General features: G+C 43.8%; 1 protein-coding gene across 1 annotated transcript in view; it reads left to right on the top strand.

Annotated features, from left to right (window-relative positions):
- The window catches only part of CHRDL1 (chordin like 1), a 265,958-nt gene that overhangs the window by 95,630 nt on the left and 146,474 nt on the right, over positions 1-23,854 (top strand). The window contains exon 3 of the mRNA XM_063937307.1: positions 21,875-21,987. Coding sequence (XP_063793377.1) covers positions 21,875-21,987 — 113 coding nt within the window. The remainder of the gene's footprint in view (positions 1-21,874; positions 21,988-23,854) is intronic.

Below are 23,854 nucleotides of genomic sequence, written 5' to 3'. Positions count from 1 at the left end.
TATTATTATTATTATAATAATGATATTTATATAGCACTTTTCTCCTAATAGGACTCAGAGTGCTTTACAATTGTCTTTACAGCAGCTTCTTCTTGCACAGGTGGGTCCTTCTCCCTGCTATCTGCTCCAGCCGCTTGACAAAGTACCATTGTATGACATGTGTTGGAAGCTGTCAGACTAGCGCTACGGATACCCCAACTCCTGTGACATCACCTGGCCACGTTTGTTTCCTGGTATAGCGTGAAACTCAGTGTCCAGAGCCGATAGCAGGAAGAATACAAGAAGAAGCCACAGCGGACTCGGGGGAAGCATTAGAGTAAGGAGAGAGCTAGTTAGGCTCACCAGTATCACCTCTTCCTGCATATTCCAAGTTGTCACTTAGCCAGGCTCAATCATTTCAGAAAATATCTTAAACACACAATGCAAGGTAATTTCTGTAGCAATCAAGGTTACAGTTTAACTCATATGCTTCATATGGTTTTTTTGCAACATCATATACTGCATACATTGTAGCACTTGTCGTTTTGTTAAAATGTTCACAGTTGTATCATATTTTGAGATACTGTGTATTTTTGTGCTTGCCTATAAATGTTAATACATTTTTTGGATGTAATATAACTTTTTAATCTACAGTCCATGTATCAACATACTGAACAAAGTCCTAATTAGCTTTTTCAAATGTTGACATCATAAATGTCGACCTTGTGGTGCCGACATTGTGAATTTCGACATTGTTACCTCGACCTTTTGACTACATCTCTTAAGAACATCTTGGGTTTATATTAAACCATGTCAATAGTTGTATATACTGTACATATGAAACTTGGATTGGAGTGTTGAAGGAAGCTGGGTTAAGGATTAATGCATCTTTAACTACAAGTATACATTTTATAACCAGCACAAATCTAATACTATCCCTTAAGGCTAATGCCTAAATCCAAAAACAAAGTGATACATCTACAGTTGATAGCTCTACGGTAATCAGTAGGTTGACCCCCAAATGATTGACATGTATAAAGTCGACAGGGTGAAATGGTATGTTTCTACTAATTTGGCTCAGATATGGTTAAACATACAAAATGACACCAAAAACTTGTTTTGACCACTTCCATGTTGACCGTTTGACCCCGTCACCTTTTCTACTGTCTACCTCTTACGTGTCGACCTTTTGAAGTCGGCCATTTGAGGTTGACCTCTTGACTGTAGACTTATTGAACCACTCCTGGGGGTAAATTTACTAAGATGGGAGTTCTATTTAAGATGGGATGTTGCCAATAGCAACCAATCAGATTCTACTTCTCATTTATCTAGCACCTTCCAGAAGATAATACCTGGAATCTTATTGGTTGCTATGGGCAACATCCCATCTTAAACAGACCTCCCATCTTAGTAAATTTAACCCCAGGTTAGAACAGTAATAGTAGCAGGCTGCATGCGGCCCTCCATCCATTGCTTGCAGCCCCAAACTCCTTCCTGCTTTGTTGTCATATTTGTTTGTTATAGCTTTAGACATTTGCTCAAGGTCTGCTGATATGTTATTACTGATGTAACCCATTCATTGATCAAATGTATTCATGTAATTTGCTGCTGAGATTCATGTGCGTCACTTTTTAAAGTTAGCGGGCAGCCCCCGAAGTGAATCAGGTTGCCTGTCACTGGGTTAGAACATTTATATTTCATCTACCCATTGTTAATTATCAGTTTGAGATGCCGTGTGGTCATTTTTTGTGGGATTGAACAAAATTGTAAGGATATAAGTGATCAAGAGTGCTTAGATTTGACCATATAGAAGTACACTGTGGTCTTGTTATAGGCTATATGGATAAACATGTCCCCATCTTCCTGAGAAATGTTATAATCCTACTTTTTATAACATGTAAATATTTTCATTATTTTCCTGCATATGGTATTGGTGGAGGGATGCACTAAACATTGCTTCTGCGATACAGTACATCCTGCAACTTATCGTGAACATTCTCCCCACGTATGTTACGTACACTGGCCCTCATTCCGAGTTGATCGCTCGGTGCCGTTTTTCACAGCGCATGAATCAGGTGAAAAAACGGCATTTATGCGCATGCGCATGGTACGCAGCGCGCATGCGCTAAGTACTTTCACACAAAAGTTTGCAGTTTTACAGAAGCTCGAACGACGTTTTTCAGTCGCTCGAGTGTTCATAGTATGATTGACAGGAAGTTGGGTGTTTCTGGGCGGCAACTCTGCGTTTTCAGGGAGTGTGCTAAAAAACGCAGGCGTGCCAGGTAAAAACGCAGGAGTGGCTGGAGAAACGGGGGAGTGGCTGGCCGAACGCAGGGCGTGTTTGTGACGTCAAACCAGGAACTAAACAGACTGCAGTCATCGCAAGGAAGGAGTAGGTCTGGAGCTACTCAGAAACGGCATGAAATTTTTGATGAGCAGTTCTGCTAATCTTTCGTTCGCACTTCTGCTAAGCTAAGATACACTCCCAGAGGGCGGCGGCTTAGCGCTTGCACTGCTGCTAAAAGCAGCTAGCGAGCGATCAACTCAGAATGAGGGCCACTATGTAGACAGAAGTTATTGGACAGTGACAGCAAATAGATCAACAAGATTTTATTGACATCAGTACTATGTAGGTCCACCATGTGCAGACACCCTTTTTGGCAAACTGTCCACAAGTTCCTTGGCAACAGCATTTGATATGTTTTGCCATTCTGCACTAAGGCCCAGATGTATCAAGCCTTGGAGAGTGATAAATAGCATGGTGATAAAGTACCAACCAATCAGCACCCAACTGTCATTTTTCAAACACAGCCTGTAACGTAAAAGGAGCTAATTGGCTAGTACTTTATCACCGTGCTATTTATCACTCTCCAAAGCTTGATAAATGGGCATCTAAGGTCCCCATTTTTCGAGCCTTGGAGAGTGATAAATAGCACAGTGATAAAGTACCAACCAACCAGCTACTAACTTCCATGTTACAGGCTGCATTTGAAAAATGATAGTTAGGAGCTGATTGGTTTGTACTTTATCACTGTGAAATTAATCACTCTCCAAGACTTGATAAATCTGGGCCCATGTATGGTAACCAACTGTGACACTGAATGCACCCGTCACTCCAATTCATCCCAGAAGTTCTCAATGGGGTTAAGATCTGGACTCTGAGCTGACCAGTTCATCCGGGTTACTGAACTTTCTGTATACCAGTCCAGGGTCACCCTGGAAACATGACAGGTATCATTGTCATCCTAATAAGAACATTCTTCATTTCCGGAGAACCGCACAGTGTAGTTATCGAGAACATTCTATACTTCTCAAAATTAATGTGACCATGCATTACAACTAGTGGACCATTTAAACCTCACAGTATAATGCAACCACCTCCATGCTTTACTGTAGCTACTGTACACTCTGGCATCAGACATCCTCCTAGCAATTGCCAAACCCAAACACATCCATCTGATCTGAAAAGTGTAAATCATGATTTGTCACTCCATAACATTCGCCGCCATTGTTCCACTGTCCAGTTTTTGCACTCTGTACACGATCATAAGAGCCTTTTTTTGAGATTAGAGATTTATGAGCAGCTGCTCGCCCATGATATCCAACTGCATGGGCCTCACTACGAAGTGTTCTTGTCAAAATCGACACATTAGTGGCCATTTGGAACTCGTGTGCAATGGTATGTATGCAGCGAGTCCTGTTTTTTCGCAGCTCCTGATTAACATTCTCCGGTCCCTGGATTGAAGTTTCTGGGGTTTTCCAGGACGAGGTGTGTTCCTGCAATGACTGTTCTTCTTCCACACATTAATGACAAAAGACACAGTGGATTTTGGAACCTTTCTAACATCCACAATGCTTTTCACACTCATACCTCCGATCGAGCAGCCCACGATGACCCCTTTGTCAAACTCTGTTAGCTCCTTCTGGGAAGCCATTTCAGTAGCAAATGATCTAATCAGTGCCCCTCTACCTGTTTAATACCTTCACCAAACTTGTCTGCTGCAGGAGCACACCATTTCGCTTGCACAGGGGTGTACAATCACTTTTGTCTACTTAGTGTACCTAGAAATGTGATTATGATCACAAAGGACAGCTTTCCCGATAAAAGTGATTACTGGACTTCTAGGTTTAGGACTCGGAGTTCCTCTGAGCATACTGAGTGTGTTTCATTAAATAAATTGCACATATCCCATGTTGGTTCCATGGTTCCTCTGACTCTTATGGGATCTATGCAAAAAAAGTCTTATTATGTTCACAGAGAAATCTTGTAACAAAGATACATCTTTGAATCTCAGACATAAGTGTAGGTATAAAATCAAATCTGTTATAGGAAATGGGAATAATCATTTATTTACATTAAGTCCAAACAATGTAAAGCTATTCTAGATGTTAATCTTTTTGGACTGTCCCTCCCCTCTGATGTTTTTCAGGATTCCCCCATTCCAAGAACTTTTAGGGCACTGAGGTCACTGTTATGTGACTTTAAGAAATGTTGATGTATGAATTTATCGTGATCAGTTAGTATATTTAGGATATTTCTAGCATGTTCTATGATACATTGTTTAAAAGTTCTTTTTGTCTCCTTAATATATGTGTGGCACGCGCAGTGTAGAAGGTATAGAACTTTAATTGTGTTAGTACTGATAAAACTATTTATTTTATTAGTTTTGCCATATCTATCTCTATCAATACATGTTTTTCAGGGGCGGATTGGGATGGAAAACAAGCCCGGGAAATTGATGGAAGCAGCCCTAATGGGGGTGTGGTCTAATGAGGGGGTGGGGTCTGTTGAAGGGGGCAGGGTCCCTCCTTATAGGTCCTGATTGTATTCAATTGTGGCATCCTTGCATCTTTTGCTGCAGTTGTGTCTGAGACCAGGGGGTGATTGGAAACTAAAAGTGGATGTGTAAAACGTTGTGCAAGTGGCATGACATGGACAGCACAAGAGGTATAACATACCGTGTAGCCATGGCAGCATCACTGGATGGCAGAGTTTCTGTACAGCAGAGATGTAATAACAGAATGAGTGGGGACAATGCAGTGTACTGAGTGCGCTGTGCTGCCTGTAATGTGGGGGGTGGGGACACTTAACAACACACAACACAGGCCCCACAGACATGTTTCATGTTTCCATGACAATATCAATATACTAATGGAATGTGAGGAATTACAAAAAAAACTAGTATTATACTTGCATTTCTAGATAAATATATCACTTACACATTGGTTACCAATCTCGCTCATTGGGGGTAATTCCAAGTTGATCGCAGCAGGAAATTTTTTAGCAGTTGGGCAAAACCATGTGCACTGCAGGGGAGGCAGATATAACATGTGCAGAGAGAGTTAGATTTGGGTGGGTTATTTTGTTTTTGTGCAGGGTAAATACTGGCAGCTTTATTTTTACACTGCAATTTAGATTGCAGATTGAACACCCCACACCCAAATCTAAATCTCTCTGCACATGTTATATCTGCCTCCCCTGCAGTGCACATGGTTTTGCCCAACTGCTAAAAAAATTCCTGCTGCGATCAACTTGGAATTACCCCCATTATTTTATGCATGCGTTAGCACCATCTTTTCAGTACCAACACAATTGTTTTTTTTGTCCATTTTATTTTGGACCTTTTGGGATAGGTCCATTAGTGGAAAAGGCAGCAATGCTTTCCAGTAAAGCACACAAAAACTCCCTCTTGTTGTTGCCCTTTGCAGGGGTCCCTTGTGAAGACCACTGATACATTAAGCTCTATGCATATGTACTAGGCCTATGCCAATTACACAGGTACGGTCAATATCCTGACCATCCCATGATAGGAAAAGTAGGGAAACTGCCCTATACACTTCCAGGTCTGGTCTGTAAGACAGAGCTACTAATAAATAAGCTTGGTACAGATACTGTTCTGACTGTAGTGGTTAACACAGTGATTTGCAGAAGGATCTAGTTTCTAGGATCTACACACTGATAAGCGTTACCTGTGGCAGCATTTGCCATCTTATTGCATATATTAATGTATATCAGGGGTACAGTGTGTTGCCTGTAGGTATCTCACATGTCGGGCTGATTGTGTCTTTTGCTGCGGCCGCATTTGTGGCTTTTGCCACTGTTGTGTCTTTATGCTAATGCTGCTACAAAGTTCATACCCAACTATAGATCCATGCAGCAGAATGTGCAAGCAGTGAGATGCCCACTGTCAGTTTCCGTAGACTTGAACCACCCCTATGGTAGCAGCAGTTTCTCCATCTGAGTATGGCTTCCTACAGTATGTGAGCGAGTCAGCCTCTTCGTATGCAACCACTTTCAGTGACACGCCCTCCAACACTAAGCCATCCCCCTGTTACCTCCCACTCCCCATCCAAGAATGTCCCTCATGCTTTTACTACTGCGACTCTGTACGTAGAAAATTGTAAACACATCGCTGCACTGCGTCTAATATCACTGTTACATCTGACAGCCCATAATGTGGTTCACGTGATGATTGTTTTAGTTTGTTTTTTGGCAATCAGTGAAATAATTTGTAACGCCTTTGTTAAATTTACCCTGGTAAAGTCAATAACGAGTTTTATGGTAAGAACTTAAATTTGTTAAAACTCTTTCTGCGAGGTACACTGGGCTCCACAAGTCTGGACAATGGGGTGTAGAGTAGGATCTTGATCCGAGGCACCAACAGACTCAAAGCTTTGACTGTTCCCAGAATTCTCAGCGCCGCCTCCTATATCACCCCGCCTCCCAGCACAGGAGCTCAGTTTTAGTTAACCAGCCCAATGCAGTAGCAGGAAAAGAGACGACAACGGTTAGTAGCCACATACACCACACTCTCACGACAAGAGAAGTGTCAGTGGCCAATGCCATATCAACCCAAAGAAACTAAGTGCGTCAGGGTGGGAGCCTTGTGGAGCCCAGTGTACCTCGCAGAAAGAGTTTTAACAAAGGCAAGTTCTTACCATAAAACTCGTTTTCTGCTGCGGGGTACACTGGGCTCCACAAGTCTGGACAATGGGGATGTCCTAAACCACTTCCTTATGGGAGGGGACGCACTGTAGCGGGCACAAGAACCCTGAGTCCAAAGGAAGCATCCTGGGAAGCGGCAGTATCGAAGGCATAGAACCTTATGAACGTGTTCCCGGAGGACCACGTAGCCGCCTTGCACAATTGATCAAGGGTCGCACCACGTTGGGCCACCCAAGAAGGTCCAACAGACCGAGTAGAATGGGCCGTAATGTGAACAGGAGCTGACAGACCAGCCTTCACATAAGCATGTGCAATCACCATTCTAATCCATCTGGCCAGGGTCTGCTTGTGAGCAGGCCAGCCACGTTTGTGAAATCCAAACAAAACAAAGAGAGAATCAGATTTTCGAATAGAAGCAGTTCTCTTCACATAGATACGGAGAGCCCGTACTACATCCAAAGACCGCTCTTTGGGAGACAGATCAGGAGAGACAAAGGCTGGAACCACAATCTCCTGATTAAGGTGGAACGAAGAAACCACCTTAGGTAAATATCCGGGACGAGTCCTAAGAACCGCCTGGTCACGGTGAAAAATCAGATATGGGGAACTACAAGACAAGGCACTCAGATCCGACACTCTTCTAGCAGAGGCAATAGCCAGCAAGAACACCACCTTAAGGGAAAGCCACTTAAGGTCAGCTGAACCAAGAGGTTCAAATGGAGGCTCCTGCAACACCTCCAAAACCACCGACAAGTCCCAAGGAGCCACAGGCAGGACATAGGAAAGTTGGATATGCAACACACCCTGAGTGAAAGTATGAACATCAGGTAAAGTCGCAATTTTTCTCTGAAACCACACCAACAAGGCAGAAATATGAACCTTGAGGGAGGCCAGACGCAGGCCTAAATCTAGGCCCTGCTGCAGAAAAGCCAAAAGTTTGGCTGTACTAAACTTGGAAGCGTCATAATTGTTAGATGCGCACCAAACAAAGTATGAATGCCAGACCCTATGGTAAATCCGAGCAGAAGCCGGTTTCCGGGCCTGCAACATAGTTTTAATGACCTCTTCAGAAAAACCCTTAGCCCTCAAGACGGAAGCTTCAAGAGCCACGCCGTCAAAGATAGCCGGGCTAGGTCCTGGTAGACACAAGGGCCCTGAACGAGGAGGTCTGGGCGTTGTGGAAGTAGAAGTGGACGCTCTGAAGATAGGCCTTGCAGGTCTAAGAACCAGGGCCGTCTTGGCCACACCAGAGCTATGAGAAGCAGATTTCCTTATTCTTGCTTGAACTTCCGAATTACCCTGGGCAGGAGTGACACCGGAGGGAACACGTACGGCAGCCGAAACCTCCGCGGCACCGCCAGTGCATCCACGAATGCTGCTTGAGGATCCCTTGTCCTTGCTCCAAAGACCGGAACCTTGTGATTGTGTCGAGACTCCATCAGATCCACATCTGGAAGACCCCACCTTTCCACGAGGAGTTGAAACACTTCTGGATGGAGGCCCCACTTGCCGGCATGCACGTCCTGACGACTGAGAGAGTCAGCTTCCCAATTCAGGACTCCCGGAATGAATATTGCCGATATTGCCGGTAGATGGCGTTCTGCCCACTGTAGAATCCGTGAGGCTTCCTTCATTGCCAAACGGCTTTGAGTGCCGCCTTGATGATTTATGTAAGCCACTGTGGTGGCATTGTCCGACTGTACTTGAACAGGACGGTTCTGAATTAAATGCTGGGCCAGGTTCAATGCATTGAAGACCGCCCGCAACACCAGAATGTTGATCGAGAGGAGAGATTCCTCCTTGGTCCACCGACCCTGCAAGGAGTGCTGCTCCAGCACCACGCCCCAACCTCTTAGACTGGCATCTGTCATCAACAGGACCCGGTTGGTTGTCCAAGAGGGCACGGCCCCTGCACAATTGTTGGTCCTGGAGCCACCAGAGCAGCGACAGATGGACCTCCGGAGTCAATGAGATAATTTGAGACCTGATCCAGTGAGGCAGGCCGTCCCACTTGGCTAGAATCAGCTTCTGGAGGGGGCGAGAATGAAATTGAGCATACTCCACCATGTCAAATGCTGCACCGCCGAATGTATCGACACTTGCGGACGAGAAAGGAAGCAACGAATCCTGTCCTGAAGCTTCAGGACTTTCTCCTGAGACAAGAACAACCTCTGGTTGTGAGTGTCCAACAGCGCTCCCATGCTCTGAGCAGGGACCAGGGAGGATTTCTTCCAGTTGATGAGCCACCTGTGGGCTTGTAGAAACCGGACCATCATATCCAGATGACACAGGAGAAGATCTGGGGAATTTGCCAGGATTAACAAGTCGTCCAGATACGGCAGTATCCTGACCCCTTGATGGCGGTGTACCACTGTCAACACCACCATAACTTTGGTGAAGACTCGCGGAGCCGTTGTTAAACCCCGAATCTGGTAATGGATGTTGCCAATAGCAAACCTCAGGTATTGTTGATGTGACACTGCTATAGGAATATGCACTTAAGCATCCTGTATGTCCAAGGAGACCATGTAGTCCCCAGGTTCCAAGGCCAGAACTATAGAGCGAAGGGTTTCCATACGGAACTTGGAAATCTTCACAAACCTGTTCAATGCCTTGAGGTTGAGAATGGGCCGGGAGAACCCATTCGGTTTCGGGACAAGAAACAGCGGAGAATAGTACCCCCGGCCCCTCTGAGCAAGAGGCACCTATACTACGACACCTGTATCCAGGAGGGTCTGTACCACCGAGTGTAGAGTTTTTGACTTTGTCCAGTCCAAAGGGACGTCTGTCTGGCAAAATCGATGAGGGGGTCGGTTTTTGAAGGCAATGGCGTAATCTCGAGTGACGACTTCCCATACCCAGGCATCTGAGGTGGTCTTCAACCATTCCTGGGTATACCCAAGAAGCCGGCCCCCCACCCTGGGATCCCCCAGGGGAAGGCCCACCCCGTCATGCAGCAGGATTATCGGTCTTGGCAGCTGGCTGATGGGCAGCCCAGGCTCTTTTGGGCTTCGGCTTACCAGGTTTGGAAGTGCGGGTCTGCTTATGGTACGCCTGACCTTTTGCTTTACCTGAAGAACGAAAGGGGCGAAAGGACGTACCTTTAGCCTTCAACACAGAAGGAGCGGTATTAGGTAGACAGGCAGTTTTGGCAGTAGCCAAGTCAGCCACTATCTTATTTAAGTCCTCCCCAAACAGAATATCTCCCTTAAAAGGGAGTACCTCCAGGGTTTTTCTAGAGTCCAGATCCACAGACCAGGATCTCAGCCACAATATCCGGCGAGCCAGGACTGACGTAGTAGAGGCCTTGGCTGCCAGGATACCGGCATCAGAAGCCGCCTCTTTAATATATCGAGAAACTGTGACAATATATGACAAGCATTGTCTAGCATGGTCAGAGGAGATTTCAGTTTCTAACTCCAAGGCCCATGCTTCAATAGCCTCAGCAGCCCATGTAGCTGCAATAGTGGGCCTTTGTGCAGCACCCGTGAGGGTGTAAATCGCTTTTAGACAACCCTCCACACGTTTATCCATAAGCTCTTTCAGAGACGTGACGGTAGTGACAGGTAGAGCTGAGGAAACCACCATCCTAGCCACATGTGAGTCCACTGGAGGAGGTGTTTCCCAATTCTTAGACAGCTCTGGCGCGAGGGGATAGTGAGCCAGCATCTTCTTTTGAGGCACAAACTTCATACCCGGGTTTTCCCAGGGTTCCTGACGTATATCCACTAGGTGATCAGAGTGAGGTAAAACTTGTTTAACCACCTTCTGACGCTTGAACCTATCTGGTTTCTTAGGAGGCACGGATGGCTCGGGATCATCCGTAATCTGCAGAATTAACTTAATAGCCTCCAAAAGGTCAGGAACATCCACATGTAAACTACCCTCCCCATCAGCCGTATCTGAGTCAGAACCTGTGGGGTCAGTGTAAGTGCCGTCCTCATCAGATGAGGTGTCAGTGACAGCAGTGGATTGTGAGGAGACGAGCGCTCATTTAGAGGACCTCTTGGACTTAGGCGAGCGTTGGTCAGACTGTTTAGTAGTCAAGGACTGGTTCAACTTCTTTAATTGAGCAGATAAATTGTCCGCCCACGGCAGGTTAGCTGCAGGGCTCACATACGGTTGTACCGGCATTGGGGGTCCCATAGGGGGTGTTAGTTTATGAACTAGCGTATGCAGAAGCGTGGAAAAAGCGGCCCACGGTGGGTCAGTATGTGCCTCCGTTGCCACAGTCCCACTGGGGGGCAAGGAGCCCCCAGAACCAGAGCCCACAGCTGCTATATTCTCCTCATATGTGCCTGTGGCTTCAGCAACACCAGCAGTGTGTTCTGCCCCAGAACCGTTACTCTCAGAAGCAGACATGATATAATTTGCAGTATGAGGTAACAAAGTACAATTATCAGCAGCACAATCTCCCAAACCCAAACCCCTGCGCAGTGTAGTCAGCACTAGCAGAGATAAAGGAGAGATATGGTGACCAAATCACAGAGAAAAATACGTAATACAGTATATCTTTGTGAAAATCCTATTTTAGATAACACCTGACGCACCAAGCCCCCTCAGGTTATAGAATATAGGGATAGCAAGTTGAGTGAAAGACACGAGATGGACAACACTCAGCTATCAAATGCACACACAGAAGGTCACAGTTTGTACAATGCAGAGGTTATTTCAGACAATAATACTGCACTGGACTAGCTTACACAGCTAAATAACAATAGATATAACAGTACACAGTAAGAACTGGATGTATATCACAGGGTAATTGTACTATAAAACCCTGACTAAATGCACTCTTTTTTAACTATCACTGTCTAAAAAGGCAGGTAGAATACTTAAGTTAAGTGTCATGTAAAGGCACAGCTCTGACAACCAGGCAGCTTTACATAGGAGGATTTGCCCAAGCAGTCCCAGGAACAGTGAGCTGAGGGATAATGGCGCCGCAGACACTGACTGGGAGTGAGGAAAAGACAGATATGCAGCTCCAGGGCGGGAACACTTGCTAGAAATGGCGCCCTGGGGCTGGGGGAGGGGCTTCAGGTCTAAGCCTTATCCCCTCTGCTGGGAAAACCACCGGGTACTGTGGGCGATATAAGAAGTGGTTTAGAGAGAAAACCCGACCTGCGCCCATGCCCTGGTGATCTAGTGGGATCGCCTGTACTGCCACAGTGTCCACCGCCAGCGCGCGCGGCCCGCCTCCCACTGACCGCGCCGGATCGCGATAAAGACCGAGTCCCGCGAGCGGGACCCACTTACCACCACCCGAAGCGCGGACACGCGATCCTGGAGAGCCCCAGCTGTGTGTGTCTAACATGAAGAAAACCAGAGCCTCCGCTGTAGGTACCCGGCAACCAGGGCTCGGGAGTGTACAGCGTCACTGGGGAGAGCTGGAGCTGCAGCAGTGAATGTCACAAAACATTTACCACCGCTGCTGCCCTTGAAGTCTTCACTTTTTACTTCATAAAAAGCTTTTCTCAGGGCTGCTTGGAGCAGCCCCTCTTTTAAGTGCCTGCTTACTACAGCACCAACTTACAAAACTGAGCTCCTGTGCAGGGAGGCGGGGTGATTTAGGAGGCGGCGCTGTGCATTCTGGGAACAGTCAAAGCTTTGAGTCTGTTGGTGCTTCAGATCAAGATCCTACTCTACACCCCATTGTCCAGATTTGTGGAGCCCAGTGTACCCCGCAGCAGAAAGATCCTTACACACTCATAGTGACATTGTCCCTGTAGTGACTCCCATAACTACACAGCCTAATGTTAGTAACAGATACATAAAAGGTATATAGATTATGTGACAAGCTGGACTTGTTTCTGAGTCACCTGCCTAATTTATTGAAGGAAGAGGATTTTACTTACAGCCCCTAGGATCAAAACATGGAACTTGCAAAGGTCAACATCATTAACAGTAGGATTTAAGAGACTCCTGGAGATTTATACTTCCTCCCCATACTGGCAGGCTTGTCAATGACTCACCGAAAGTATGATCCTATTTTCTTCCTAGGAATTGAAGTGAATGAGTAAGCTTGAGCATAGAGATGGAGGGTGGAAGTAGAAGACTGAGCTGCAAAACACAGATAGATAGATAGATAGATAGATAGATAGATAGATAGATAGATAGATAGATAGACATATATACACTCTATATGTAATTTTTTGTTTATATTTACAGTTCATAACATGGGAAGCAATGCTTAGTAAACACAAACAATCAAGCAATATTGATACATGAAACAAATAGTTTAATGTATTATACAACATTAATGAAAGGTTACCAGAGTCGATTTGAGGTCTAATATAAACTATTTTTGTTTCTAAATCCATGTTACGGGATTCATTAATCTGGCTTGTAGGACAATGAAAGAAAAAAATAGAATTACTACATAGCCCTAAATTAATTAGTGATGTGAAATGGGAAATGTTAATTGATAGTTCATCTTTCTGAAGATATTCCAGAAATGTACAGATACACATTAAGGTGGCACATTACGATTAACATTCGCTACAACACAATATGGTAGGTAATAGGTATTAATAGATAATAAGAGCTACAATAGATAAATACTCTTCCTACTGGTTGGCATCACAATACTTTCTAAGGATAATTCAGCTATTTTAATTTTTCATGAGAAAACTTTATCACACGGCTGTCCCACTTTCTGCTTTAATATTATGGAAGTCCTCTTTATTTCACATATATTTTATCCTTACCAATATGGCATGTGACAGCGACACTGTTCTGTCCACATACTGTATACAAGGGGAGACAATATTGTCTGTAACAATTTTGTCATGTTTGGGGTGTAACTGATGTATCATGTATACAAGCGAAGCGCCATTGCACACATATAACACACTGCATTATCCCCTTGTACATGGACACCAGGCTGTTACATTTTAGAATGTTAATCTATTAGATAAACTGCTCTATTATCATGATGAGAAGATGGTAAAACTGCATACAAGTAAGTCTAGGTACAGAACAACAGGGACGTGCAGTGGGAAAGCCCCATTAACAGGGCACAAAATCACCATGTTTATGAGGCTTTTACTCTACACCTGTCACTGCAAGTTATATTAGGGCAAAAGACTGTAATTCTCACATTTTTAATGTTTTATTGGCATTTCCTCTATATGTCACTTATTTCCTTACATGCTTTTTAGTGTTGGTGTAAGATTATAAAATACACGTTTAATAGCCAAGGGTCTGATGTAATCCAAAGAGGTCATATTGTTAAATATGTTGATAATATAAGTGGTTGTGTTATGTTACCTTTTTATTACTGTCTATTTTTCGAAGAAATTTTGTCTATTAAAAATAATTGGCTCTTCCTATATACAGTATATAATCTGTTGCAAATGATTTGGTTCATACCTGTATATGTGCATGGGTGTAATAGTTTTATTTAAAGATGTTTACTATATTATAATTAATATATACCGTAATTTATTATGCAATATTTTTCTAAATGTTTACTAATGCCCTTGCAGTTTATTGAGCAACTGTCATGTCCTGGGTCCCTGTGAACTCAGCAGGTGATTTGTGAGAGGGAGGTTACTGGGTTGGATTGCCACCGTGGACAAGAGGGTCAAATATATGATCTCCTCATGCACTGCTAATACCGGATGTTGATGAGACCTGACCAGAGGCGCTGAGTCTAACCCACCAGAAGGTTTTCACCAGTGACCCCCTCCAATGGGGATTTGGGTTTCGCAGCTCCTCATAGGCAGGTTGCGGCCCCCTGGACAGGTACCCGGTAATAGCTGAGGAGTCAGAGGATAGATAACTAGTGGTAGTCTGTGGTATATGAATGAGTCTTTGATGAACCAGGAAAACTAGATGCTGAGTATAAACCACTGAGAAGACCACTGAGTAGAAACACTGAATTAGTGGAAATTATTTGAGGAAATGAACAATGGTACCTGAAGGCACACAGTGCTTGAGGCCGTGGAGAACTAGAAGAAACAATCAGTGGTGACCGATGGTACCTGATAGCTGAAGAAACATTTGATGGTGACCGATCGCATTCGGTACTAGAGATACTAGAGAACTAGAAGATACTTGAGGAAGCAATCGATGGTGACCAATGGCACTCTGCATATGAAAAATCAATCGATGGTAACCAATGGCACTCAGTACTTGAGATACTGAAGAACTAGAAAACACATGAAGAAGCAATTGATGGTAGCTGATGGCACTCAGTACTTGAGACGTTGAAGAACTAGAAGATACTTGAAGAAGCAATTGATGTTAACCGATGGCACTCAGTACTTGAGACACTGAAGAACTAGAAAACACTTGAAGAAGCAATCGATGCTGGATCGATGCTGAATAACATTGATCAATGATCAATGTAGAAATGCCCTTGGAAACATGTGGGAACACAGAGTGGAGCCTGAAACCTGGAGCAGTAACACTAAAGAAGTAAGTTGTTCAGGTGCCTTTCTGTTCCCAGGATCCCACTTATATACCCTGAGACAGTCTGCCATTGGTGAGAGTAATCAGCTGAGCAATTCAAGGGTTCCAATTGGGCATTACTGCAATCAGCTGACCCTGTAACATGGCTGCCCAATATCCTGTATACTCCATGCATTCCACTACAGCATGTATAGCGGCTACCGGCCAGGGCCACAGCTGACATCTGACAGCACCCCTGACCCGTGGAAGCTGGCATCGTGGTGAGTAATGGCTGGCTCTAGCCCGGATCTTGACAGCAACCTTGAATATAAACACGTGTATTTAAATCCTGTAACTACTGTATCAATGAAAGATTACTGTGTACCTTAACATTGGGTGGTGCTGAAAATTTATGGTTTAAGTCACACCAAAAAGTAATATTCAGGTTCAAAATTGATAATTGCTTCCTGGGTGGTGAGCAGCTGCAACAGCGTCTATAGTACATGAAAGGGCTTCATATGACAGATTTCCTTGCAGATCCTTACACTGTGTTATAGATCTGTCAAGCAGTCAATTATGAGGGACATTTAGCAATGCAATTAATGTTCTTTAAATAACTTGATGACTAACATGTGAGTCCGCTGAACTATATATTGTTTATTGGTCCCCATTCTTGCAGCTCGCAATATCTTATCCCAAAATATCTTCATACAAGCTTGGCTTTCTAATAAATCACATACTTGATGCTGCATCCTAAGACTGTTTTATAGGCATGGCTTAGGAGATACACAGACCTTCTGTGCAGAATTTCTGCGTTATCTCTTAGTAGGTGACCGCATGAGCTAACTAACACCTCTGTCTGTGGACATTAGATCATAGGGCTTCAGTCACACATTTGACAGTTAACAACATGGAGAACCTGGTGATCATTTGATGACATTAAGATGATGTTTTGTTCTTGTGTTTGTAAATGTCTTTATGGACACAGAAAGGATGTATTGCATTACCTATAATCAGGATCATCGCTTTCACACTCTTGTTTTAGTCTGTCTGAGCTTCCCTAATTTAGAAATGAAAAACCCAGACACACTTGTGATTTGTTTGCATAGGATATAAATATATTCTTGTTCTCTAGATGTCAAATAAAGTAAAACAATTGGACTAATATGAACCAAGGGATGCAGTTAAGTTGCCAATGGTTGGGATTCTGGCGATCAGGATACCAACACTGGGTATCCGACCGCTGACAAATCTGACAGCCTGAATCCCGGCTAACAGGGTCTATTCCCGCTCATGGGTGTCCACAACACCCATAGAGCAGGAATAGAACCTGTGGCGAGCGCAGTGAGCCACTGAGCCTGCAGTGTGACAAGTGCAGCAAGCCTGCAAGGGGACTCTTTGCGCTCGCCCCACTGCCGGCATACTGATGGCTGAGATGCCATTGTCGGTATACTGAACCCTGAACCAATACTGCCTTATCATTAGAGATGAGCGGGTCCTGTTTTACTCGGATTTACCCGAATCTCCTTATTGGCTCACGGACGTCACGTGTTTCGTTTAGCTAATAAGAAAAATCCATAAAAAAAGAACTTGCGATAATTCTGGCCTTAAGAACCGAGTAAATCCGAACCCGCTCATCTCTACTTATCATATTCATTCAGGCACATAAGGAAAAAAACATGAATTACCTTTACTCATCACTAGAAAGATGGAAAGTGCACATATTATGTGAAAAGCATAATAAACAGCCCTCTATCCCTTCTTGCCAGTACTCTATGGAGGCTGACGGTGAGGAGATGGGAGAAGCAGAGGTTATCATGCTAGTCAGCCTCTTTTGTGCACTATCTGGGTTTAATATGGTGAATCCAGTGCAGCAGATGGATTTTACAGAGTTTTCATAGCATTTATTTAATAAAAGAGTACAAAGGTGACAGGCAACACAGGTGTGATAGCCTGGTGCTCTGTAAATAATTATAGTGGAAATTGGGGTTTGGGTATAAGCAGCTCCTTCTCAGAGTATCTAGGTAACCTGTGCCTCTCAAGCATGACTGGGATGTGTGCTCTCACAGAAGCTGGAAAACCATTCTAAAATGTATTCATAATCATAACCAAACAAACTTCTCATATAGACGTACCCATACAAAGACTGGTGCTCTCTGTTGATGGTGCTGCAGACAGTACATGTTGTGCTATTTTATAAGTTTCTTAGTCACTGCTCATTAAATCCACTGTACCTGTTGATAGTGAGCAAGGCTGCCATGAGAAATTGTGGGGCCCCAGACTGAAAAAATAGGTAGGGACCTCCACCTGAAGTGAAATAGACAGTGATACCCCCACATCCCCCGAAGGCGCATGAGCAGTGGTACAGCTGTGGGGGTAAAGGAGTTAGCAATGTACAAGTAGTCCTGCAAGTTTATAATAATCTCCAGCCACTTCCTCCAGTCCTCTTTAGACTCATCTTCCATGTTTCTGCAGCTGTAGCACCTTAGTGTCTCTCCAGCTCCAGCCAGCCCATGCCGGACTCTTCAGCCTCCTTCTGTCTCTCCAGCTTTCTTCTGTCTCTCCAACTAAAACCAGCCCCCTTCTATCTATCAAGCCTTCTTCTGTCTCCCAAGCCCCTCAGGGTCTTTGCAGCTCCCGTCAGCACCCCTTCTGTCTCTCCAGCCAGCCTCCCTTCGGTCTCTCTAGCCTGCCCCCCATCTGTCTCTCTAGCCTGCCCCCCATTTGTCTCTCTAGACAACCCCCCTTCTGGTTCTCTAGCCATTCCCCCTTCTGTCTCTCTAACCAGCCCTCCTTCTCTCTCCAACCACTGTTCTGTCTTTTCAGCTCCAACCCCCCCACCCCCTACCCCCTTCGTCTCTCCAGCTCCAGTCCTTCTTCTGTCCCTCAAGCTCCAGCCCCCACCCCTTCTGTCTATCCATCTTTAGCCTGATTTTGTCTCTCCAGACCCACAGTGACTCTCTAGCTGCAGCCAGCCGCCCTCTGGCTCTCTAGCCAGCCCCCTTTTACCAGACCTTTTACCTGTTGATCTTTTGACTATGTTTCATCCATATGTGGTCAACCTATTGACTGTCTAACTAGACAGTCTATTCACTGCCTTGAACCCTTCTCCCACCCCACCCCCACCCCTGGGGACCACTGTCAAATACCACTAAAATAGATAATATTCCAATTAAAGATATTAGACTTCCACGGTGCTCCCTAGAAGTAGGGTTTGTCAGGCCATTCATTTAAAAACATGCACATATGAAATAGTGTAAACAGGTTCATGGATCCATTGCAATGCTTCACAGGTAAAACTGCTATAATTTATGTGCAAACATATTTGAACAAGTTTCATACATATTTCATACTTGTCTAACTTTAAATGGTTTAGCTGAAACCCAACCAACAGGAGAAACATACTTTCTGCTTTGTTTAACTAAGTTTTAGCTAAGTTTTAAACCCCCAGGTGTCTGAGCCAAACTCCTGGTAATTGATTGACTAAAATACAATAACAACTTTCATGTTTCTAAAAACAATACTGCAAATAATGTTTTCGCTACAATCTTGAAAGATAAAATAATACCAAATTATAAAATAAGAATACCCTTTGAAAATATGTTTTGTTAATCATAACAAGAGCTAGCTCTGCTGGCATGGAAACATAAAGATAATGTTTATAAAAACATCATAGTTATTATTATTTTTTTGGGGGGGAAAGCTTTTCATTATTAGATGCCAAGTTATAAAGTTTTAAAAAATCCTTTTCTGGTTTTGGGCCACTAATTTCAACATAGAAGTCCTATGGGAATAGTACAGTTAAATGTACAATATTTAATTAACATAATCAGTCTATAGATCTCTGGTGTTGTTTTTGTAGTGTTTGAATTATTTCATTGGGTTTATGTGCTAAGGTCTTGTGGTAACTTAAAGCTTCTTACAGTTTTATACTTTAATCCTTATATGTAAAAGATATACAGTATAGGAATGACAGGATGATGTTACCTGTGAGAGGAGGCTAGTTTTGCAACTTAGGATGGGCATAGCTATTTGTACACAGATTTCCATTAATAATTATTAGTAGAGATGAGCGGGTTCAGATTTACTCGGTTATTTACGCCAGAATTATCGCCATTTCTTATTTTTGGTATTTTTTTTATTGGCTAACCAAAAAAAATTGGCTGACCGATAGTCAATAAGGAGATTCGGGTAAATCTGAGTAAATCCGAGTAAAACCGAATCCGCTCATCTCTAATTATTAGTTGTTGCAAAAACAAGATTGTGTTTGGTGGGATAAGATATTCTTATGAGTTTGAAGTGAGACTGTGTAAATGCAATGTGTTCCCAATTAGCAGGACTCTATGTAGCAGTAATTGGGCCTCAAGAACTAATTCAATAAGATGCCTTTCATGCCTTTTAAACGGGACGTAGTTACCTCCCCTACATCTTGCCCGCTGAGAAACCCAATGGTCGGCATGCCGACCAGCAGGGACTATTCCCACTCGTGGGTGTCCACGACACCCATAGAGTGGGAATAAAACCTGCAGCGACCGCAGGTTTCCACAAAGCCCGCAGCGTGGTGAGCATTCTGCGGCCGGGATCTCGGCGTCGGTGTTCTGCGGCCGGGATCCTGGTGTCGGGATGCTGACTGCTGGGATCCTGAACGCCGGCATCCCGATACACACCCCTTTCAAACACATCTCATAGTGGAAAGACTGTATCAGCACACATTAACTAATGTCAATAAAGAAACACATCTAATTGAAAAGCAATGACCTATTGATGAACATTTTATTAAAAGTTGTAATTAATTAAGAGGGTTGTCTTATTATAATACGGACGGGGGTGTTAGGTGACACTTTTGGCAACAATTATAAGTAACATATAATTATTATGATGGTGACACAGGCAACGTGCAGTAACTGAACAACTGACTAAACATTTTCTTTCATTAATCAAACATTGGGGCATATGTACTAACTTGGAGAAGGCATAAGGAAGTGATAAACCAGTGATAAGTGCAAGGTGATAAATACACCAGCTAATCAGCTCCTAACTGTTAATTTACATATTGGAGCTGATTGGTGCATTTTTCACCTTGCACCTATCACTGGTTTATCACTTCCTTATGCCTTCTCCAGGTTAATACATCTGCCCGATTGATTGGTTGCTATGGGATATTACATATTGCATGATTGGTTGTTATGGATTACCGCATATTGCTGATTGGTTGCTCTGGGTTACTGCATAATGTTGATTGCTTGCTATGGGTTCCTGCTATGGGTATTTCATATTGCTATTGGTTTCTATGAGTTACCCCATATTGCAAATTGGTTGCAGTGGGTCAATGTGGGGCTAATTCAGATCCTGAAAGAACTGCGTCCTGATGCACAAAGTACTGATGTTCGGAACTTTGCACATGCACAGGAAATGTTCTGCGCATGTGTGATAGAGGACGCAGTACGGTATCAGACTGTCAGTGATTGATGGTCTTCTGCCATTTGGGGGGCGTGGATGAGGCTTTGATGTCCTCTGTTTGTGAAAATGGAGGCATGTTGCTGCCATTTGGGAAGGAAGAGTCCAAGATCTCCGTTGTTGGATGGAGATCTGTAGACCTCTTCCGAGGATCTGTGACAGGAGGTTTGCACAACCCCATGGGTGCTGCAAGCCTTCCGAAGGTGTTGCAGTGATCCGATGCCTGCATCCTAGGATGCAGATCAGATCACTACTGCAGCAGGAGGTGTCTGCCTGTAATAGTCGCCTCCTGCTGCATTTATATACAGAGCACATCTGAATGAAGCACTATATTTGCACGTTTGAAATTATTTCAGTTGTAATGAACTTATTAAGTGAGCCATTGTAATAGTTGCTTTTCTTTTTCTCATTGTAACGTTCTCCTGAGAGAGCAACTAATAAATGACTGTGCTCACGCTGATGCATTTTACATTTTACCTACCTAGTCAATTTTCTATATATATTGTTAGATACATTGTCAGCAATAAAGTCACAAGAGTCCTATGGACTCATTCATTTTATCTTTATTTTTCATTGTAACCTTTCTTTTTTATGGTTGCAAATCAACATTTAATTTCTCAGCCTAAGCTGTAGCATGTGTAGATCTGCTGCTTTCTCTCCTTCCCTGGCGTTAGACTGTGCTGAAAGCTGCCAAACTGTGAAAGGTTTTCTTTCAGCTGAAGTGTTTGGCTCCTTGGTAGACTTCACAGTCAGAGGTGCTGACAGCTTTGGGGTTACCTCCAATTTCAGGATCTAATGGGTAGTTCTTCTGTGGTCTGGTTTATATAGTATTCCCAGTAGTCACTGATACCAACACTACTCCCTTTAGATTTACTCAGGCTCCAGAGGCCGGGAACATTAAAGTCTGTTATGGAAAAGCCAAAAGACACAAACCAGGGAACCCACACGGATATTTCATTAACTTTCTATGTATTGCATTTAATAGTGGAAACCAGTCACAACCATGTGAATCCTGATCCTAGCCAAACCACCTCTTTACCAATGATATGCACTGCATCCTGAGACTATAACTGAAAGCTGTCTCTCTCATCCCTGTAGATTCAGAGACGTACTGTGTCTTCCAAGACAGGAAGTATCGAGTTGGAGAGAGGTGGCACCCTTACCTGGAACCTTACGGACTTGTCTATTGTGTTAACTGTCTTTGCCGAGGGGTAATATGTTAATGTGTCATTTTAAATGTATATATATCTACATCTCTCTCTCGTCTCTCTCTCTCTCTCTCTCTCTCTCTCTCTCTCTCTCTCTCTCTCTATATATATATATATATATATATATATGTACAAAATGTGAGTGCTGGTCTTTTTTTCTTTTCTTTTGCAAAAGTGAGTGTGTATATATATATATATATATATATATATAGTGTATATATCATGCAGAAAACCACCTGTCTAATATTGTGTAAGTCACCCTCATGCTGCCAAAACAGCTCTGACCCATCTAGGCATGGACTCCACCTCTGAAGGTGTCCTGTGGTATTTGGCACAAAACTTTAGACAGATCCTTTAAGTTCTGTAAGTTGCGAGGTGGGGTTTCCATGGCTCAGACTTGTTTTTGAAGTACATCCCACAGATGCTTTATCGGATTGAGATATGGGGAATTTGGAGGCCAAGTCAACACATTGAAATATTTTGTCATGTTCCTCAAACCATTCCTGAACAATTTTTAAAATGTGGCAGGGCCCGTTATCCTGCTGAGGGAGGCCACTGTCATCAGGGAATACTGTTGCCATGAAGGGGTATACTTGGTCTGCAAAAATGTTTGGGTAGGTGGTACGTGTAATATCCACATGAATGTCAGGACTCAAGGTTTCCCAGAAGAACATTGCCCAGAGCAACACACTGCCTCTGCCAGCTTGTCTTCTTCCCATAATGCATCCTGGAGCCATCTCTTCGACAGGTAACTGACACACATGCAACCGGTCATCTCCATAATGTAAAAGAAAATGTGACTCATCACACTAGTCCACCTTTTTCATTGCTCCATGGTACAGTTCTGACATTTTACGTACCCATTGTAGGCACTTTCAGTAGTGGACAGGGGTCAGCATGGGTACTCTGACCAGTCTACGGCTACGCATCCACATACGCAGCAAGCTGGGATGCACTGTGTGTCCCGACGCCATTCTATAATAGCCAGCATGAACTTTTCCATAATTTGTGCTACAGTAGCTCTTCTGTGGGATTGGACCAGATGGCCTAACCTTAGTAGGTAGTGTACTGACCACTGCACCTAGCCATCGCAAGTTGGCCCTTGTCAAAGTCGCTCAGATCCTTATGCTTGCCCATTTTTCCTTTTTCCAACACATTAACTTCATGAAAAGACTGTTCACTTGTTGCCTAATATATCCCACCCCATGATGGGTGCCATTGTAACAAGATATTTAATGTACAGTAATTAATTTTACCTGTCATACCCCTTTCACACATACATAAAAATCCTAGGTCTTTGCACGTGAACGCGCATCACCCCGGGATTTCTTGTATATGTGAATGCAAACAACCTGGAACTAAGTCCCTGTCCACCACCCTAATCCCGATCAGGAAATTCCCAGCAAATTTCCAGGTCACATGTGTGAAAGTGGTGTCAGTGATTTCAATGTTATGGCTGGTAGGTGCGTGTATATATACATATATATATATATATATATATATAAATTCATTATTTGTGTGTGTATATATATATATATATATATATATATATATATATGGGATGTGGCCAGAATGCTGGCTTTCGAGATTCCAGCAGTCGCAATACCAACGCCTGAATCCTGACACCCTTTAGAATCGTTATGTCGGAACTCCAAAAAGTGACCGTCGTCCCAACCGTAAGTATAGCCGGTTGGGTTTAGGCACCAGATGGGGGGGTTAGGCTGGAGGGAGGGGGTAGATTAGGGTTAGGCTGCAGTGAGAAAGGGATAGGCACCCCCCATGGGGGTTAGGGTCAGGCTGCCGGTTTGGGGGAAAGGTTAGGTTTAGACAGCGGGATGGGGACTTACATCTGGGCCCCTCCATGGGGTGG

Source organism: Pseudophryne corroboree, chromosome 8 (assembly GCF_028390025.1).
Source record: "Pseudophryne corroboree isolate aPseCor3 chromosome 8, aPseCor3.hap2, whole genome shotgun sequence".
NCBI lineage: Eukaryota > Metazoa > Chordata > Amphibia > Anura > Myobatrachidae > Pseudophryne > Pseudophryne corroboree.
Note: the sequence above shows the minus strand (reverse complement) of the source record. Positions and strands in the feature narration are given on the sequence as shown.